Source organism: Pogona vitticeps, chromosome 4 (assembly GCF_051106095.1).
Source record: "Pogona vitticeps strain Pit_001003342236 chromosome 4, PviZW2.1, whole genome shotgun sequence".
NCBI lineage: Eukaryota > Metazoa > Chordata > Lepidosauria > Squamata > Agamidae > Pogona > Pogona vitticeps.
In genome coordinates this window covers 165067999-165086210 of record NC_135786.1, presented here as the reverse complement: position 1 = coordinate 165086210, position 18212 = coordinate 165067999, and the positions used below count along the sequence as shown (strand labels likewise).

At 41.7% G+C, this 18212-nt stretch overlaps 1 protein-coding gene and 1 long non-coding RNA gene across 4 annotated transcripts in view; one reads left to right on the top strand and one right to left on the bottom strand.

Annotated features, from left to right (window-relative positions):
* The window catches only part of KDM1B (lysine demethylase 1B), a 36287-nt gene extending 18220 nt beyond the window's left edge, over positions 1 to 18067 (bottom strand). For 2 of the 3 annotated variants that reach the window (XM_072998669.2, XM_072998667.2), the window contains exons 1-10: positions 17931 to 18066; positions 16326 to 16370; positions 14465 to 14555; positions 11338 to 11462; positions 10338 to 10427; positions 8554 to 8665; positions 5740 to 5856; positions 5158 to 5196; positions 3160 to 3364; positions 861 to 1039 (exon numbers count right to left, since the gene is read on the bottom strand). In XM_072998669.2, the coding sequence (XP_072854770.2) occupies positions 861 to 1039; positions 3160 to 3364; positions 5158 to 5196; positions 5740 to 5856; positions 8554 to 8665; positions 10338 to 10427; positions 11338 to 11462; positions 14465 to 14551 (954 nt within the window). In that variant the 5' untranslated portion in view covers positions 14552 to 14555; positions 16326 to 16370; positions 17931 to 18066. Of the gene's footprint in view, positions 1 to 860; positions 1040 to 3159; positions 3365 to 5157; positions 5197 to 5739; positions 5857 to 8553; positions 8666 to 10337; positions 10428 to 11337; positions 11463 to 14464; positions 14556 to 16325; positions 16371 to 17930 lie in introns of all 3 variants that reach the window. The other variant, XM_072998668.2, reaches the window with a different exon arrangement.
* Positions 7909 to 12141, top strand: LOC140706872 (uncharacterized). Its single transcript, XR_013545221.1, has 2 exons — positions 7909 to 7974; positions 12101 to 12141. It is a non-coding gene; the product is annotated as an uncharacterized LOC140706872 (long non-coding RNA).
* Positions 18068 to 18212: the final 145 nt, after the last annotated feature.

The following is an 18212-nucleotide window of genomic DNA, read 5'->3' as shown; positions in this document are numbered from 1 at the left end:
ACCTCAAGACCCCTCCTTCATAACTCACTTTGGAGACTTCCCCAAGCATATAGGAAGAGGGCAGAAAAGGAGAATTGGTTGTTGTGCGTTTTTCGGGCTCCTTGACCGTGTTCAGAAGGTTGTTCTTCCTAACGTTTCGCCAGTCTCTGTGGCCGGCATCTTCAGAGGACAGGAGTCAGAAAGAGCCAAAGAGCGCGAAAAATCCACAACAACCATCAGATCCTGGCTGTGAAAGCCTTTGAGAATACAAAAAGAGAATTGTTGATCCAGTCTAATCAGCCATGAGATGACCAAGGCTGCTGCCCACTTCACTAGCTCCAGGTTTCCTAGCTGCTTCCTTCCCATCTTAAAATACAGTTGGGATAATATGGACAGGGGATGTTGACACCAGCTCCGTCAGAAAGAGAAAGGGAACTGTATCTCCACCAGACCATCTCCACCCTGACCTGCAAACTTGTCAGTTCATTTCAGCTAAGCATGTTCTGGAAGAACTGTATTGTTGGATCTTATTATGAAGACATATGCTTGTCAATGGGGCACAGAGTGTCACTGGGAGCCCCACACAGATTTATTTTTCTCAGTAGTTGGAGAGTGCCTCATAATGGCACAAATCTCCCACTTGGTCACAACTGCAGCCAAAAGCATGCCTGAATAAAAATGTCCTTGCCTGCTGGGAGAAGGACAACAGAGTAGAGCCAGCCTTGCCTCTCTTGGCAAGGAGATCCAGAGCCTGGAGCAACCTCCAAGAGGGATCTCTGATAGTTTCACAATATGAAGAAGGGCTTTTCCCTCAACGTTCCTCCCCTGGAAATATTAAAAATGTGGATTAGTTTTGATACTTCTTTGGACAATGTGCTCACTTTGCAGTTTGTGTACCACAGAGCCAGAATGAGGTTTCTCAGGGCAAGGTACATGGTGGGGTCTCGCGAATATTCTGGAAACTCATAGAGTTCATCTAGCTCCATTACATCTGGTCTCACACACAGGGCTTTACCACACTCATTGGGTTGATAGAAAGGCTGGAAGTACTTGTTCATTCCTGGAAAATAATAAAGCATACAACACAAAATTGCACATCGTATCCCCATGCTCTTTAACATTAACTCCATAAATGCGCTTTCCTTGGGAGTGTACGCATATGTAAACCCTTTATTTCAAGTGGCTCTTCATACTGTGGAAGGAAAAACAATCATTTGCTTATAAGAACAATAATAATAATTACGGCTTATGGCAGAAAATGTTATGATCTCGACTGATTGAATTGAAGTACCCAAGAAACATATAGCATACAAATCAATGTGTTGCTTGTAAGAGGAGTTTACTTAAATGCAATATTAGTCCAATTGGAGTAGATCCACTGAATCAATAAAACTTAGGTAAGTATTGACTTACCAAGTTCCCAGTAATTCAATAAGTCTACTCAAGTAGACTAATAATTAGACTAAGTTGAAAGATAACATGCTGTCTCATATAAGCCATGATGATACAACATGATAGGAGCCTCCTATTTTATTCCATGTTGTACATATTACATGTTAAGATTGGGAAACTCTCTCACATATACATCATGTTAACACCAACATGAATGTGGAATGTGGAACAGAACCCTCCCTTCACGCCAGTCCAATTCACACAGCTCTGGGATAGCATGGGGTGCCTCATTTTCTGATAGCTAGCTGCTTCTGCTCCAGTAATATATCATGGAAGGAATTAGCAAGCAACTACATTAGCAGTACCAAGGCCAGAGTGGATGACACGGCTGTTTCCAACACAATGATCAGCTCTGCCTCTACTTAGAACAGTGTGGGATTCAGTCATAGAAATGAAACAACCACCTCCACTCAGTTGATATGAATATCTGGTAATATATGAACAGCAACAGTGAAGCGTGTACTGCAAGGGTGGAAAACAGCATCCATTCCCAACATTTCAAACAAATTCTTTGAAGACAGTGGTTGGCTGAAAATAGTAAGAGGCAGCCAACCTGACTTAGTTTTATATTGAGGATATTTGAATCCTGGATTGTCAGCCAGATATTCTGCTCAAAAGGGCATCCCACTGAGTTTAATGGGACTTACTGTCAGAGCAAATAAGAATCGGACTGGCACCTTAAAGTGTACGAGATACTACACTTATATTTGGGAGGGCGCTTGGAGGAATACAAATGCACAACCAGCTAAGCTAACAGATTTAGAAACACCCATTTTATACGGTGATCAAGCAATGAGTGGAGAAGAGAGGTCTATATATATTTGAAGAAAGTTTTCACACCTGCCCTTCCCTTAGCCACATTTATTGCTTCATTCTTAATAAAGCCCTGTTCTCCATCCTATATATTTTTGGTGACATGGAACAGTACATACTGAGACTAATGAGCTTTCAGAGAATAGACTAGAAGAGCTAACTTACAAGGCTTTCTGGCTCCTTATTTTTGAATTTGGCTCCGGCAATAGGAGATGCTTCATCTATGTGCCCTCGTGCTACTGCTAGAGCCTGGAACTGGGCAGGCACATGCTAAACAAGATGGAGTCAATATATTGTAGAACCTTGCAAAACTTCTCCTTAATGACAGCATCAAGCCCAAGACAGTTTCTCACCCCCCCTTTTTTTTCCAAATAAATAACTAAATAAATTATTATATATTTATTTGATTTATAAATTTACCATCTGGCTACCAAGGCCGCTCTGGGAGGTTTATAACAAAATAAGAACAATTAATCAACAACATTAAATTATAATAAAATACAGATCAAAATTTACTAAACATTATAACTCAGGAACATTGCAACTTAGAAATACAACACAAAAACATTTGATAAAAAGAATAATCACTTTCAAAAGAGGGATTCTATCACAAGCTCTGATTTCCTAGCATAAAAATCAAGAGCCTCCAAGATATTCACTGCAAAACTATAGTAAGAATCAGCATGAGAAGTCTGCACTACAAGGGCAGGTCTGTGCACAGCTGGCCTCTCATTTAGAGCGGCACTTCATCTTTTTTGTTAGTGTGGCAGCACTGCACATACATTGCCCACTGCAAGCAGTAAGTGCCTTTTATGTGAAACATCAGCTGCAGGGAACCCTTACAAAACACTGCCCGTTTAACACTGCCATCTCTGAGTGCAAAATATTTAGAACAGAAAGACATCCCTGACTTACCAGCTATAGTAGGTGGAGTTTTTAAATGCTCCATTTTTATCACACTGGATTCACCAGTTAAACGGTGTGTACTGGTACAAGAGGGACTCATGCCCACACAGTCTGGGTAGTAGGCAGATAACAGAGGAGCAGCTACACTATCCTTCAGCAAAGGAGGGAGGATGAGCATGGAATACCACCAATGATCCGAAACTTCAGCAACTCTCTAGAAATGAAAATATGAAAGAAAGAAAGGAAAGTAATGACATGAATAACTAGATGATCTCTTGATTCCCATTAACTTCAAACTACAGTGGTGCCCCGCATAGCGATGATAATCCGTTCCGAAAAAATCGTTGCTATGTGGATTCATCGCTATGCGGGGCAAAAAAGCCCATAGGAACACATTAAAACACGTTTAATGCGTTCCTATGGGCAAAAAACTCACAGTTCTGCGGAAATCCTCCATGTGGCCGCCATTTTCGCTGCCCAGTAAGCGAGGAAAGGGCATGAAAACACAGCGGGCGGCCATTTTCTTCACCCAGTGGCCATTTTGGAACGTCAATCAGCTGTTCTTAAAACATCGTTATGCAATAATTGGTAAGCGAAACGCTTACCGATCATCACAAAGCGATGTTTTACCATCCAAAACATCGCAATGCGATCGCTTTTGCGATCGCAAAAAACACATTGCTATGCGGATTCGTTGTTAAACGAATCGCTCGTTATGCGGGGCACCACTGTATAGGCTTAGAAGACACATGGATCCATTAGAAAAATATATTTACCGTATTCTTCCCGTTTATAAGACAACCCAATGTATAATACACACACACACACACATTTTCTAACTCCCAAATTATAAAATTTGATCTCAGTGGGGCTTAGGAAGTGGGTAACGCAGCCGTGAAAGGGCTTCAGGATCAAAGGGGTGTGATTGTGCAGCCCTTTCATGGCTGCTATACCCGAAGGGAGCCTTCCCTTCCTTTTTGCTAAGCCCTGTGGCTTCACAAAAGGCAGGGAAAGTGGCTGCCTTCCATGTAAAAAATGATCCTCAACCTTTTGTCTAATTATATGAGGAAAAAAATGTCGTTTTATACACGGAAAAATGCGGTACTTCCTCAACACTGGAATTATGAGCAAAGCTCTTTTTCTACATCGTTCTTTCAGTGCACAGCTAACAAGGGCTCTTGCTAGACTTGTACATGCAAAGGGTGCTCCTCCAACAACATTTTATGGGTGCTCTGCCGAAGTGTGAGGAAGCATCTGTGAGATAATGTTTAGCATACATAAATAGTCTACTGAATGGAGAAATTTAAATAAACGGGGAAAAGTTATATGATTCTTAACTGTTCTTGCTTGGAGGTCTTTCCAGGTCCTAGACATTCCCCAAACATGGACAAGTTTGACAACTGAGATACTGCATGTATTGCATTTTGTTGCTAAATATGTCATCTCTGTCTTTCCCATACAGTGGGGTCTTGACTTAAGAACGGCTTGAGTTAAGAACATTTTGACTTAAGAACCACTCTCATAGGAAAATATTGACTTGACTTACATACTTAGATTTGAGTTAAGAACTGAAAAAACCCACGTGGGAGGCAGGGAAAGTGCAAAATTTGAACTTTCAGTTAACTGTTGGCCAGTGAAAAGGGTGCCTGTCTGCTTCCTCACTCCTCCCAGCGTTTAGAGAGTGGATTGGGAGACAGTCTTCAGACTGCCTGGTACTGCCTGGACTGTATTTTCCCTGCCTTCCCTGAACCTTTCTTGACCTAAGAAAAAAAGAAACAAAATATCCCCCTCTAGTGGTTGAAGGCAGAATAGCAGCTTCCCATTAGTTTCTATGGACGGAAAAGAGCAGATACGGATCAAATGGTTTTCAATGCATTCCTGTGGGAAATGCAGATTTGACCTGAGAACTTTTTGACTTGAGAACCGCCTTCCAATACGGATTAAGTTTTCAAGTCAAGCCCCCACTGTAATTACATTATTTTTTTCAATCCCACATGCACTGCTTACCAGATCCTCAGGCATGGAACAGGGGTCTGAGCCTTCCACCTGGAATACACACAGAGAACTGTCAGAGAACAGAATTGCCTCCCTGATTCACACCATCACAAAACATTGCTTCAATTACCAAATTCAACTCTCTTATTTAAAGATATATAACTGATACAACAACGTGGCTTCTGTGGAACACCATGAACCAGAGAAGCTAGCAATTATACGCAAGCTCATGTGTTAGAACCCCAACAAATGCATCTGCTAAAACTCCCTTCTTTAACAGGGAAAGTCAGCTTTGAGACAGTGTGGTACAGAATGGAAAAACTGCCAGGGAAGACAATGTTTAGCTCCTGTATCTATCTACTTCCATGCTATTCCTCCTTATAAATTAATTGCCTTTTGCCCACAGACCTTCAGATGCATGTGTATCTTCACAAAAACATACAGAAACACACTGGGGGCAATAAAGAACCTAAGCCTTTCCATCCGATATCCTGTAACTTCTTGTTTGAGGAGTTTGTGCATTACTTGGCAACAGGCCAAGATGTGATACACTCCACAACAACTCTACCTAACATTACAAACAACTGAAGGTACCTTGGTTGAATTGTTCAGTTTCATGCCACAGCGGTATGTTTTGGCGATTTGTGAGGTAAGCTGGATTTCCTTTGTCAGCTGACGCCATTTTCCACACTCGGGCTTTGTGCACTGGACCTGGAAGTAAAACAAAAAAGTGGTAATCAAATCAGAGCTAGAGTTCCCAAAAAGTTCAGACTGCCTATTATTCTCAAAAGTGATAAAGGGGACCATTTGGAAGAATACACATTTCCCCACTTCCACCTTCCCCATCAAACTTGCATAGGTATTCCATTCCAGCAGGAGAAAATGACAGATTTTTAAAAAGTCATTCCTCTACTGGGCACAGTTGTGTGAGGTTTTGAGTATTTGTGAAACATCAAGGCACCCCACAGCAAAAGTTGTCAGCCACTGGAAAATGTTTTGATCCTGCATGACAGCAAAAAAGACCAGTTTCAACAACAACAGCAACAGCAGCAGCAGCAGCAACAACACCACAACCGAATGGGCCACGGCAATAATTGATGGGTCTCTCCAGGAGGACAAGGTTCCCCTTGCCCTCAAGGAGACTCTCATTAAGCCCATAAGGAAGAAACCAAGTTTGGCGACAGACAACATTGGCAATTATAGGCCCGTCGCCAATGTTTCTGTCCTCAGCAAAGTGGCAGAGCCAGCTCCAGGTTCTTTTGGTGGAGGCTCCAGGTGGCTGACCAGTTCCAGGTTCTTTTGGATGAAACCAATGCCCTGGATCCATTCCAGTTGGGCTTCAGGCCACGCCACGGTACAGAAATGGCATTGGTCGCCCTGTCTGATGACCTGCTGTGGGTAGCCGACAGGGGCAAAATGTCTTTGTTGGTCCTCCTTGATATCTCGGCCAGCTTCAATACCGTTGACCACGGTATCTTCCTGGGGAGGTTCTACGAGTTGGGAATCGGTGGTCTGGCACTTGCCTGGCTCTGGTCCTTCTTGGAGGACTGTCCTCAGAGAGTAAAGCTTGGGGAGAGTGTATCAGCTCCATGGAATCTCAATTGTGGGGTTCCGTAGGGCTCGATTATCTCCTCCATGCTGTTTAATATCTACATGAGGCCGCTGGGTCAGGTTATCAGGGGGTGTGGGGCTTCATGTCATCAGTATGCTGATAACACCCAGCTCTACATCTCCTTTTTTCCAACAACAGTGGATGCTGTTCCATCCCTTTAGCGCTGCCTGGAGGCTGTACTGCAATGGATGCAGGAGAATGTGCTGAGACTGAACCCGGACAAGACAGAGGTCCTGAGGGGTGGCCTCTCCATCGGTGGTTTGGGAAACTCCCTCTCTTTTGGGGAGTGACTCTCACCATGAAGACTGAGTTTTGCAGCTTGGGGGTCCATCTGGATCCGGCGCTCACCATGGAAACCCAGGTAGCGTCAGTGGTCTGCTCCGCCTATTTCCATCTGTGGTGGATTGCCCAGCTGCGTCCCTATCTTGATGGTGGGGCCCTCACTACTGTGGTCCATGTGCTCGTAATCTCAATATTAGACTACTGCAATACACTCTACATGGGGCTACCTTTGAGACTGATGCGAAAGCTTCAAATGGTACAGAGTGTGGCAGCCAGACTTCTCACTGGGTTGAGAAAATATCAGCATATAGTATTTCCCCCACTCTGGCCGCCTTGCATTGGCTGCCCGTTCATTTCCACATTGATTTCAAAGTGTTAATGACATATAAAGCCCTAAATGGTTTAGGACCTCAATATCTAGAGGAATGCCTCCTCCCACCTAGATCTACCCGAACCACTCATTCTAGCCAGGAAGGACAGCTGAGGGGCCTAACGCTGAGGGAGGCCTGGAAAGAAAGAACAAGAAACCGGGCCTTCTGGCAGTGGCCCCTCACCTTTGGAACAGTCTGCCCCCAGAGATCTGTCTGGCTCCCTTGCTGGGTGTTTTTAAGAGCAAACAAGACCTGTCTCTTTAGATAGGCTTTCCCTCCTGTCATCACCTGGTTATTTTTCCCATCTTGAACTATATTATTACTATTGTTTTTATTTTATTGCATTGTTTTTATTTTATCTATTATTGTTAGCTGCCCAGAGTAGACTTCGGTCTAGATGGGCGGGGTACAAATTTAATAAATAAATAAATAAATACAACACAGACAAGAAAATTACAGTCTTGGGTAAAAGTTTGTGCATGTATGTGTGCTTTCCCTTCAGGTACTCCTCTATAAGACCATGAGAATCTGCTGTCTCCTGTTTCTGTGACAGAATTGGACACGGTAAGTCAAACCGTATGTCTAGTTTTGGAAGGTTCGGATTAATTTTATTAGATCATGCGATTTAACATGAATTAAATTTAATAATCTGAGTTCAGAGATTATTACAGGGACTCTTTTGAGATTTAAAGAATTATATGAGGGTGGCTAAATCTTTCTGCAGAAGAGGATGTGCACTATTGCCCAGAAACCTCTGGATTCAATCCTTGCAACTTCAGTTAGGTCTGAGTAAAAACTCTACCTGAAGACCTGGAGGAAAATGCCAGTCTCTCTAGGTAATATTGAACAAGATGGGACCATGGTCTGACTTGGCATTAACAGTTTCTTGTATTCCCATATACAACTAAGATAAATTATTGCAAGGTATTTTAATGACATAGTCTCTCCACTGGCTATGCCCCCCCCAAAATTTAGTAATCATTCACAAAGGTAACAAAGTTACACAAGGAGTGCCCATCAAGCCAATTTTCCCTAGATCTGCCACTTTGTACATTTTTTACTGGCAATGGGGAAAAGGGATGTCCCACCTGTAATAATTCTATTCCTTTTGCAGTGATACATAATGAAGAATAACGTTCTTACCCAGTAAGGGAGCTGTTGATCAGCCATGAAAGCTTTAGGACTGGGTTCACTTTTTCCATTGCTAGTCCAAATCCTTTTCCAGGCAGTGTACTTTTCGTAGCCATCTTTATGACTAAGAAGAATGTCAGAGTATGCAGTGAACAGAAGAAATGTACAAGCTGGACATTGTTTGCTGATATTTAATACCTAATGCTCATATCAAACATGAAATCCTAACAAAAAGTGACAGAAACAAAAATGTAGTTAAAATATTGTATTCTAAATAAGCATATATTCTAAAAATCAACTTTGAGGCCATATTGTGCTTGGTTCTTTGTTTAATCTGAAAAACAGCTTTATATATTCATTTTATGATTAATTAAGGGATGCATCTGAACAGCTTGCTCCTCACAATTATGGACACCCATGTGGGTTTCATTTTTCGGATATCTTCCGACAATCTGCCTTAGCCTTTCCAAAGCACTTAATCTGTATTCCAAGATGATGTTCACATAGTCCAATGGTTTTCCACGTTTTCTAACAGAAAGCCTTTTATGAAATTGTTCAATAGTTCACAATTTGGGAACAAGAGTACCTTAGGAATATATCTATACCTGAGCTCAGAAAAAGTTACTTTTTGGAAATTCTCAAAATTCCCAAGCCGGCATGACTGACAGTCTTCCAGTTGAATAAAGGAGCTTTTCTAAACTTTGCTATGAAGCTACTACAGCTTCCTTCAATTATTCAAGATATAAGCCCTTGTTCATGCACTAGACTTGAAACTGAGGACAAGGCTAAAATGGTGGTGAGGATAGGAGGACACATGCAAACCATCCCTCTCCCAACATCCCCTACCTACTTATATCTGATTTAATACATTCTCTACAACAGGGGACCCCAACCATCAGTCCGCGGCCCTGGCAGGACTGGGCCGTGGAGACAGATCTCCCACCCTCCCCACACGCATGCACAGCATATGCACCCACATGCACGGGAGCGATCTCCCGCCTACCCGTGCATGCACACCCCGCACACCCGTGCATGTGCACAAGCATGCCCTGTGCCCTGGCACACGCACCCCAACCATGGTTCAGAAAAGGTTGGGGACCACTGCTCTATAAGGAACTGTGTAAATAAGTGATGCTTACAAAGCTGCCATGACTGGGAATCCTGATAAGGCAGGGCTCTCAGTCATAATACCACTATAAAACCTCATATGGAAGTCTGAGTAACTTCCAGGTGGGAAGATATGGATAACGTCCACTCTTATCCCAGCCACACTTTTCATCACCTTCATGGTTTTGGATATAATCCTTGAGAACTGCTAAATGTATTCAAGAATAAACGTGTATTTGTCTATTGTCATCTAGCAAAATCCCTTTAAAGAGGAACTTGGATTACGAGGCAAGAGTTTACCTAGCCATATTTTATTATGTCAACTTTTAGATTGAAGTCCAAGGCTGCATTTTCAGACTCTGTTGCTACAATGTAATTGATTCAACCTCTTACAATGTTTAGCCACTAAAATGCAGCACTATTATTTTAGGCTTTGTTTCAAAATTCAGTCAGAAGAGACAACAAGGTACAAAATTAAGTATATGAACAAGTTTAACAGTGCAATTCAAAACTAGGAGTAACTTCTTCAGAACTCAATAAGACTCATTTCCAAACAGGTATGCCTTAGGGCTGTGCTTCAGCTTTCATATATGTTCATGTTATTTAACATTTAAGTCGTTTGCTATTCTATGAAAATACTTGGCGGATCTTGCCAAAAACAGCCACAATCACAAAAGAGTAAAGAATACCTTCTGTAGTAATGATCAAAACACTCATTACAGAAATGTTCCCCGCAGGAAAGATGATACCATCTTGACGTATAGCCATTTTTGGCACACCTAAAATGTAAGAAAATTGAAAAGAAGCTATGTTTACCAGAATGATATGTTTTGTTCTGCAATTTTAAAATTCAGAACATCATAAATATTAGTAGTCTACAAAGCAGTTTTATTTGTTAAAAAACATCCCGAATTAAAGCACAGAATGGGCATCCATCTATAAAGTATGGAAGCAGTGCAGTGTTTCCCAGTAATGCAGTTATTCTTATAACTGTGCATTCTATTATTCTTTTCCTTTTCTGGCTGAACATTTTAAAAAGGCATAGTAAACTGCTTTCCATATACTCAGTGGATGGTTAATTTAATTAGTTTGATAACAAGAAAGTTACATATCTCACTTTCTTTAATTTGGAAACATCTAAACAGAGAACTTCAAGAGTACATTGCAATGACAGCAACTGTCTTCCCTGATGCTGTGTCAAACAAGTGCTTACTAAGCTTAAAATACTGCTCCATTTTTAGGCTGGCTTGTATTGGAACACTTCTGTTTTGATTTCCTATTCACGCTAGGATACATTAGTATTGTGATTTGAGACTAGCTCACTTGGTCACTGAGGCACTCCATTGAGAAATCACATCATCCAATTATAAGCTCGTCAATAAGGGAAAGATTCCATAATTGTTTCAACAAAGACATTATTCATTCAAAAAAAGCAGATTGCTCCTGTTGCAGTAGCACTTTTAGGGACTCATTAACTTAACTAGCACAGCAGCCCCTTAGGAAGCAATTACACTTCAGACAAAATAAGTTAGGGGAAATTGTATTGTGCACTTTACATTCTGATTTTTAATGGGGAGGGAGAATTTAAGTTTCTTGAAAGAATTGGACTAAATCTGCAGACACAGTTGCCTCTTCTGAAGGGGATCAGGCCTGCCAAGTTTCAGAGGAAAGGGGAAAAGGAACTCAAACCTTTCAGCAGCACTAGCAAAGCAAACTGGACATGTTGCAGTACATCCTGCCTTTTCACACTTCCGATATTTCTTCTCTGATGCATCTTCATCTTCCTCGGGTGCCTCTGCTGCCTTCCTCCTTACCTAATGTGAAGAAAACTGTGAAATTAGGGGAACACGGAACCTGAAATCCATCAGACTTTGAGGCTTCTCTGAGTGATTGGGAAAGCTGGCTGAGGAGGCAGGGGTCAGTATTGGCCAAGAGCAAAGGGGAAAGTGACACCTTCCATAGATTTTTCTGCCTGAGGAGATTCAAAGGAACACCAAAGGGATCTAAAACATCCACTTTAACTCTTGACTTCAAAAGCCAGTCGGCTTCCTTCATGCAAACTGAGAGAGGATTACAAGTGTGCAAAGGGAGAAGGGCAGAGGGTGGTTTTGTCCTGGTAAACATTAAAGGGGATTAAGATGTTGATTAAGGCAGGTTTGGAGTAGGGCATTTAATGTATAAAATGGATTCAGGAAACTGGCTCAGTCTCAGAAGGAGAAACTTCATCCAAATGCTGCCCACAATGCCAAGAAAGATGCATTCTGTGCATGGCTCAGAACAACTCTGGCCCAGCACTAAGGTGTGAGTATAAAGTAGATGGTTTCATTGTTCATTATTTACTGGCATGAACTCTTGAACTACTTTAGACTATCTCTGTATTTTGCTCCAAGCAATTTTGAAACTTTCTTGTAACATTGGGGAACCTTTTGCCTTTTTACCCTTTTTTTTAAAGGTGATACATCCACTCATAAAAACTAGCACACCTGAATAGAACTTAGCCAATGAGCATTTAATTTACATCAATGATGCGTAAAATCCTTCACATACCACTGGACTACAACTTCCATCATCCCTTTCAATCTCTGTATCAGCTGCGACTGATGGGAAGCTGCAGGCCAACCATACCTAGAGGGCCATGTCTTGACCATCCAATATACAGTACATAAGTTATACTTCATATTATGAGTTATGCATGATTTATTCTGATGTGAATTACAGAAAAAGTTATATGGCTATAATCAATTTCACCCTCTTACTGTCAACATTGTGAAATTGCACTATTGAGCAACAGAGAAAACCTACAAAAAAAATAATAACCTTCCCCAAGTTCACCTGATTGTAATTGGGTGGAATGTCATAGTTTATAGTTTGTATAAATAAAGTATTAAATGAGTAAGGGGTACAAGAAATGTAACCCTTGAAATATGAAATGTAATTATACCATGGAGGGTTGAACGGCAATGAATTGCTTGATAGAGGTTACTTTAGAACAGACATATGTAACCTTGGGGAAAAAAAACAGTAGCAGTTTAAGTAGCAATATACTGAATGTCCATTAGACTTAGAGGCTACTGCAGAGCAATTAAAATGCTCCTATTCATTTCCATGTAAATCTGTATAAATAGCACATATAGGAAAATCCACGGGGTCCACAATGATAGCAACTCCCATAGAGATGCTAGTTTAGGACAAAATGTAGATAAGAAAGACGGGTTTTGTTTCCTTAATCAGTCTGAGATTTTGCACTAGCCATCTACTAGTGGAATCTTCAAGGTTGGCAAGAATATATAAACAATAGAATATATAAGCATCCATGCCTACAAAAGGGCGGGTGTGAGGTAAGCAAGCTGCCAGCCAGGACAAAATCAGTTAAGCCAGCTGTGCCACAACAGAACAAGGCTAAGCCAAGCTGAGAAGCCAGACGGAGAAAAAAAAGATAATGGCGGTTGCAGAGAGACAACAGCACAGAGGCAACACACAGAAATCATGGCTTTTCCTCCACAGATCCAGCAAATGGTTGGAAGAACATTCTTACAGCTGTAAACACTTAGTATTTTTCCATGTGTGTGTTCAAATATGCTAAAAGGCTAAGAAATGTATTACAGTACTTTCATAAAATTTTACTTGTTTTTACAAGATATGCTTTTTAAGGCTATAAGCTCTTGTATTTTTGGATTGAACCAATATTTAAGTTCTTGTTTGTGACTTTTTCAGTGAAGAAAAAGATATTTGTCTGTCAATGTAAGTATTTGACTCCAACTTCATCTCAGTCTTCATATTATTGTATTTTAACTGTTGTAAGCCGCCCAGAGACTTTTGGGTAGAATGGGCGGCTTGTAAGTAAGTAAGTAAGTAAGTAAGTAAGTAAGTAAGTAAGTAAGTAAGTTAGTTAGTTAGTTAGTTAGTTAGTTAGTTAGTTAGTTAGTTAGTTAGAAATATATTTTAAGCATTTGTCCCTACAGCTTTGTGCATAGCTGTAAGAATGATTTTTGAATTAGTTTATGTACTATATATTTTCAGCAACTCTGAAATATCTTTAAACCTATATGCATGGAAACAATGTGGATAAATAGAGCTTGTAGAATTAGACAAGCTAATGTTATCTGGACATATTTTTCTCTGTTTACTTTACCATGAGATAAAAGAGTGGTTTTTTCTCATCCTCTAAACAGAGATGGATCAAGACTGGAAGCTAAATCTTTGATGAGCTAGCTAGGAGACCAGATTAGTTAATTACTGCACCCTGTCAATTTTGTTGAACCAGGTAAGAGCAAGAAAACATACCTGGGTCCTCTGATGAATTTTGATATGATTGTCTTGATTATCTGATTCACGGTAGTATTTAACCCTTTCAGGGATAAATGTTAGTTGTAACGAAGCACCACAGATTCAGACTACCAAGGAGAGTTACAAAGTTCTATAGAGCTCTTAGGGTATCGTTCAAGTGTCATACTTTGGATCCTGACATTTCCAATAGGACCCACTGACGGGCTACGCCAACATCTATGTATGTATTCCTTAACCGTTTTTTAAAAAACTCCAAGTAACCTAAAGTTCACTTCTGATTTTAAAACACAGAGACACACATATACTGTAAATGCAAAACAAAAGGCTAAACACAGGCTCTATGATTTTCTTTTGGAAAAAAGCACTATGACTGTGTGATTATTCCCACTGTGAAGGAAAATCTCTCCCTTTTTTTTTTTTGCATCAGTTGCAGGGGAGCCCAAACTCCTTAAAATGGGTGGGCACACCAATGACTGACAAGCTGCATGTAGCTCACCTTGGCTTATACACTTAAAATAAGTTAATGTACCTGTCTTCCCGAACTTCTCAAGGGAAGATTATCAGGAGACTGGTCCACTGATGCTTTCTTCTTTGCTCGGGCTCTCCCAGTCGACATGGCGCTGCACAAAATAAGCAAGCGGGATGTTAGGGAGTGCCCTTAAACAAATCCAAAAACTGCCCCAACGACAGCCTAACCTGCCTAAGAGGTAAAATAAATTTCCTATCCAGAAGGAAAAATAAATTTCATTGGTTAACATTTGAGCATCATAAAGATTGGTGGTTTAGATGTTAGCGCCATTTCCTAAACCAGAGTCCACTTGGAGTCTGGTGGAGCTCAGTTTCAGGGGGAATTTCCCTTTTGCTTACCCTCTTTCCTTTTTCGGGGGGGGGGTTCTCTAATGGTCTCATTTCTATGTTTATTTGCAAAGGAGTAAACCCCACATAGGACACTAAAACTTATTTCTGCATAAATATGAACAGAATAATAAGACTTTTATAGTATCGTAGAAACTGTTATCCCAGTGCAGGAAATGTGAATAGGTATAATCCAGTTGCCACACAAGATCAATTTATGTTCCCATAGCAAAATAATATACTGTATTAAAAAAAGAGAGAGAGAATTTTCATTTCTATTCTGCTTATCTAGTGCCTAAGCACTACTCTGGGTAGCTAACAATAGTTAAAACACAGCTATCCAATCCCACCCACAAGGAACACTTTAATCTGAACACCACAACACAATTTTCAAAGAAAACAGACTCTCATTTCACTTTCCCATTGCTGCTAATCTGCTGAAATAAGGAGTCAGAGCCTTTGCATTCAGTTTCCAAGGCTATTGCTCAAATATGGAGGAAAAAGGAAATACCTCTTTCTTAAATCACTTTGAGCTTCCAAAAAGTGGCATTAAAATATTCTAAATTATACCAATGAAATAAATAAATAAATAAGTGCCACACTGAGGAATCCAGAAAAAAGGGCAGGAGAGAGAACAGCAGAAAAAGGATTGCAGAGAAGTGTACAAAATAATATGGAGTATCCTCCCAAGAGAAAGATATAGGGCTCAGCTGGCCTGGGAATATATTTTATGCTATAGCAAAGTACATAGGGAAGAAGAATGCAGTTCAATCGAACTCTTAAGGACAACCTGCAAATAATTTTGAATAAATGAACACAGGAGATTCAGCAAAAGTTTGCTCTCTTCAGCAAAATGTTACTACCATGTAGGATGAAGTCAGCAGTGATATTCTGATAACAGGCGGAGATAAGATCTGTTAATTCCAAATAGCAGTAGTACATTTAATGGTTTGTCTCATATGATAACAAACCATTAAAACTATTACACCATCCTCAAGTACAAGGAAAGGCTCATTTGGAAAGAGTAGCCAACGAGGCAGTAACTTTTCAGTTGAAAATGCAGCTTGTATTTTGGGCCACTGATATTAATGCAGAACAAAAGTGAAAGGGCACTTTAAAGGAAATCTTTGAAATATATAAAAAGAAAGTATAGAAATTTGATCAAAAGATGGATGAAGAAATGTCATACAAAGTACAGAATTCTGTTATGGCTCCATTATCCTCCCCATCCAGCTTCTGATTATTATTAAATATTTCAATGTTTATGTTCTCTGTCTCTTATTTCTTCAGTGTTCTTTTCATTTAAACAAGTACAACAACAGTTGCTGAATAAGGACAGCCTAAGCTGATCAAGGAAGCCACCTACACTTCAGGTTCCTAATGCCATAAACAGGATCTGGTATTCAGCACACACATTCACATGCGAGACACATCTGTTGCCTGAGTTGGCCAATGATAGGGCTGGCAGACACTTCTGCTCTTTATTTGTAATTTCCACAGCAATTCCATGGCACAAAGGTTAAGTTTCTGCTCACCTCGGAATCCAATCAGCTGCTTTTCAGATGCCTAATTAGACAAGGCTGTAGTAACATGAAAAGAGAAACAATAATAAAGGCATTATAGTATTTCTCGCTAGTGAATCCTTACCTCCTACACACGTACCCTGAACAATTCTTTTTGAATTCTTTCTTCAAAAAGGAGAACTAATTCCTCACCCAAATAATAGAAAACTAGTGGAAGAAGGGAAACAACTTACAGGAAACAGACCTCTGAAATAACTTGACAGAGGAGCACAAATACAGGTGATGAGGGAGCTTTTGGAAGAGGCATCCTCCAGAGATGGGTTACGCTATAAATATCATCTCCAGTAAGCAATGGGTATGCAGCAGTGAATTATGGGAGTTGTAGCTCAACAATCCAGAGTGGTCAGGGAAAGCTGTTGAATTGATATGTGCTGTTTCACAAAACAGGCCTGAGGATTCAGTACAAGGTTACCATACAGAAAGAATGTTGGGGGGGGGGGGAAACGACCCTCCAAAAAAAGTATGTCCAAGGACACTGATCAGGCTCTTTCCACACTGGCATATAGTTGTGGTACATGGTTCCCTGACAGCACTATTTAACACAGAAAACAACTGCTTCTGTTTCTCCTTAAAACAATCCATCCTTCCCCTTTTAAAAACTGACCCCTGTCTTTCTGGCACAGGGCTAAAGAATTCATTCTTTTTGGGGATGTTTGATTTAGCTCTTTGTTCTACCCTTCATGGACGGGTACCAAGAATTAAAATAGACTGCACTGTAAATTAAGGACCTTTTAAGCACTGACCAGCTCACAGCAAATTCCACAGTGTGGACAGGCTCTGAATTCCACATTTGGGATACACACCTTAAAGCAGTGGTTCCCAACCTTGGGTAACCCAGGTGTTCTTGGACTGCAATTCCCAGAAACCTTCACCACCAGCTGGGCTGGCTAAGACTTCTGGAAGTTGCAGTCCAATAACATCTGGGTTATCCAAGATTGGGAACCATTGCCTTAAAGCACCAAGCTGGCCGTGCAGAAGGTTCCCAAGTAAACACAGCCTTCAAAGGCAAGGTTGAGCGAGCAGGTGGGGTACCTTGGCTGTGGAATCCTGCAAACCCACATTTTGAAATGTCGGGATCCTGGCGGTAGTGGGGAGTGAGTGTGCACGGCTGTACTTCTGCATTTCCTTTATTCCTCCGCGTTGGGAAAGCATGCGGCCTGTGCTCGGAGGCCTTCGGGTACAGAGATGGGTCCCTTCTGCTCCGATACTGAGCACAGCCCTGGGGGGGGGGCTAAGTCCGGATCCTAAAGTCCAGGATCCGTGAAAGCGGCCCCCCCCCCGCTGCTCCTTTCCCAAGAGGCAAACCTCCTCCCCACCCGCTTCCCCAAGGCAGGGACGCGCAAGAGCCAAATCCTGCGCCCAGCAGCCTTAATGGAAGAGACCAGACTTCCCTTGAGACTGACCCGGCGTGTGGAGGCAGGACACGGGAGCGGTCGCGCTGGCTTGCCATCGCGCTTGTCTGTCACCCACTCGCTGCTGCTGCCGCCGCAGGTTGGAAGAACACGGCCCAAAGCAGCAGCAGCAGCAACAACAAAGCAATGAGCGCAAGGCCCTTACCTCGACCAGCCAGAGGGAGCTTCGCTGCCCCGGGTGGCTCAGACGACGGGGACCCGCAGCAGAAAGACCTCGCCTCACACATACATACATACACACACGCGCACACCCCTTCCCGTTTGTTCCCGTCGCAGCCGCCTCTTCCTCCTGCTTCCGCTCTCCTCAGCGCGTAGCGCGCAGGCCGCCGGGGTGGGGTGAAATGGAGAGGGCGGAGACAATGTAGCCAAGCCGGCGTTTCTTTTCCTCGGCGCCCTGAGCGAGGCAGGCAGGCAGGCTTTGCAGCGC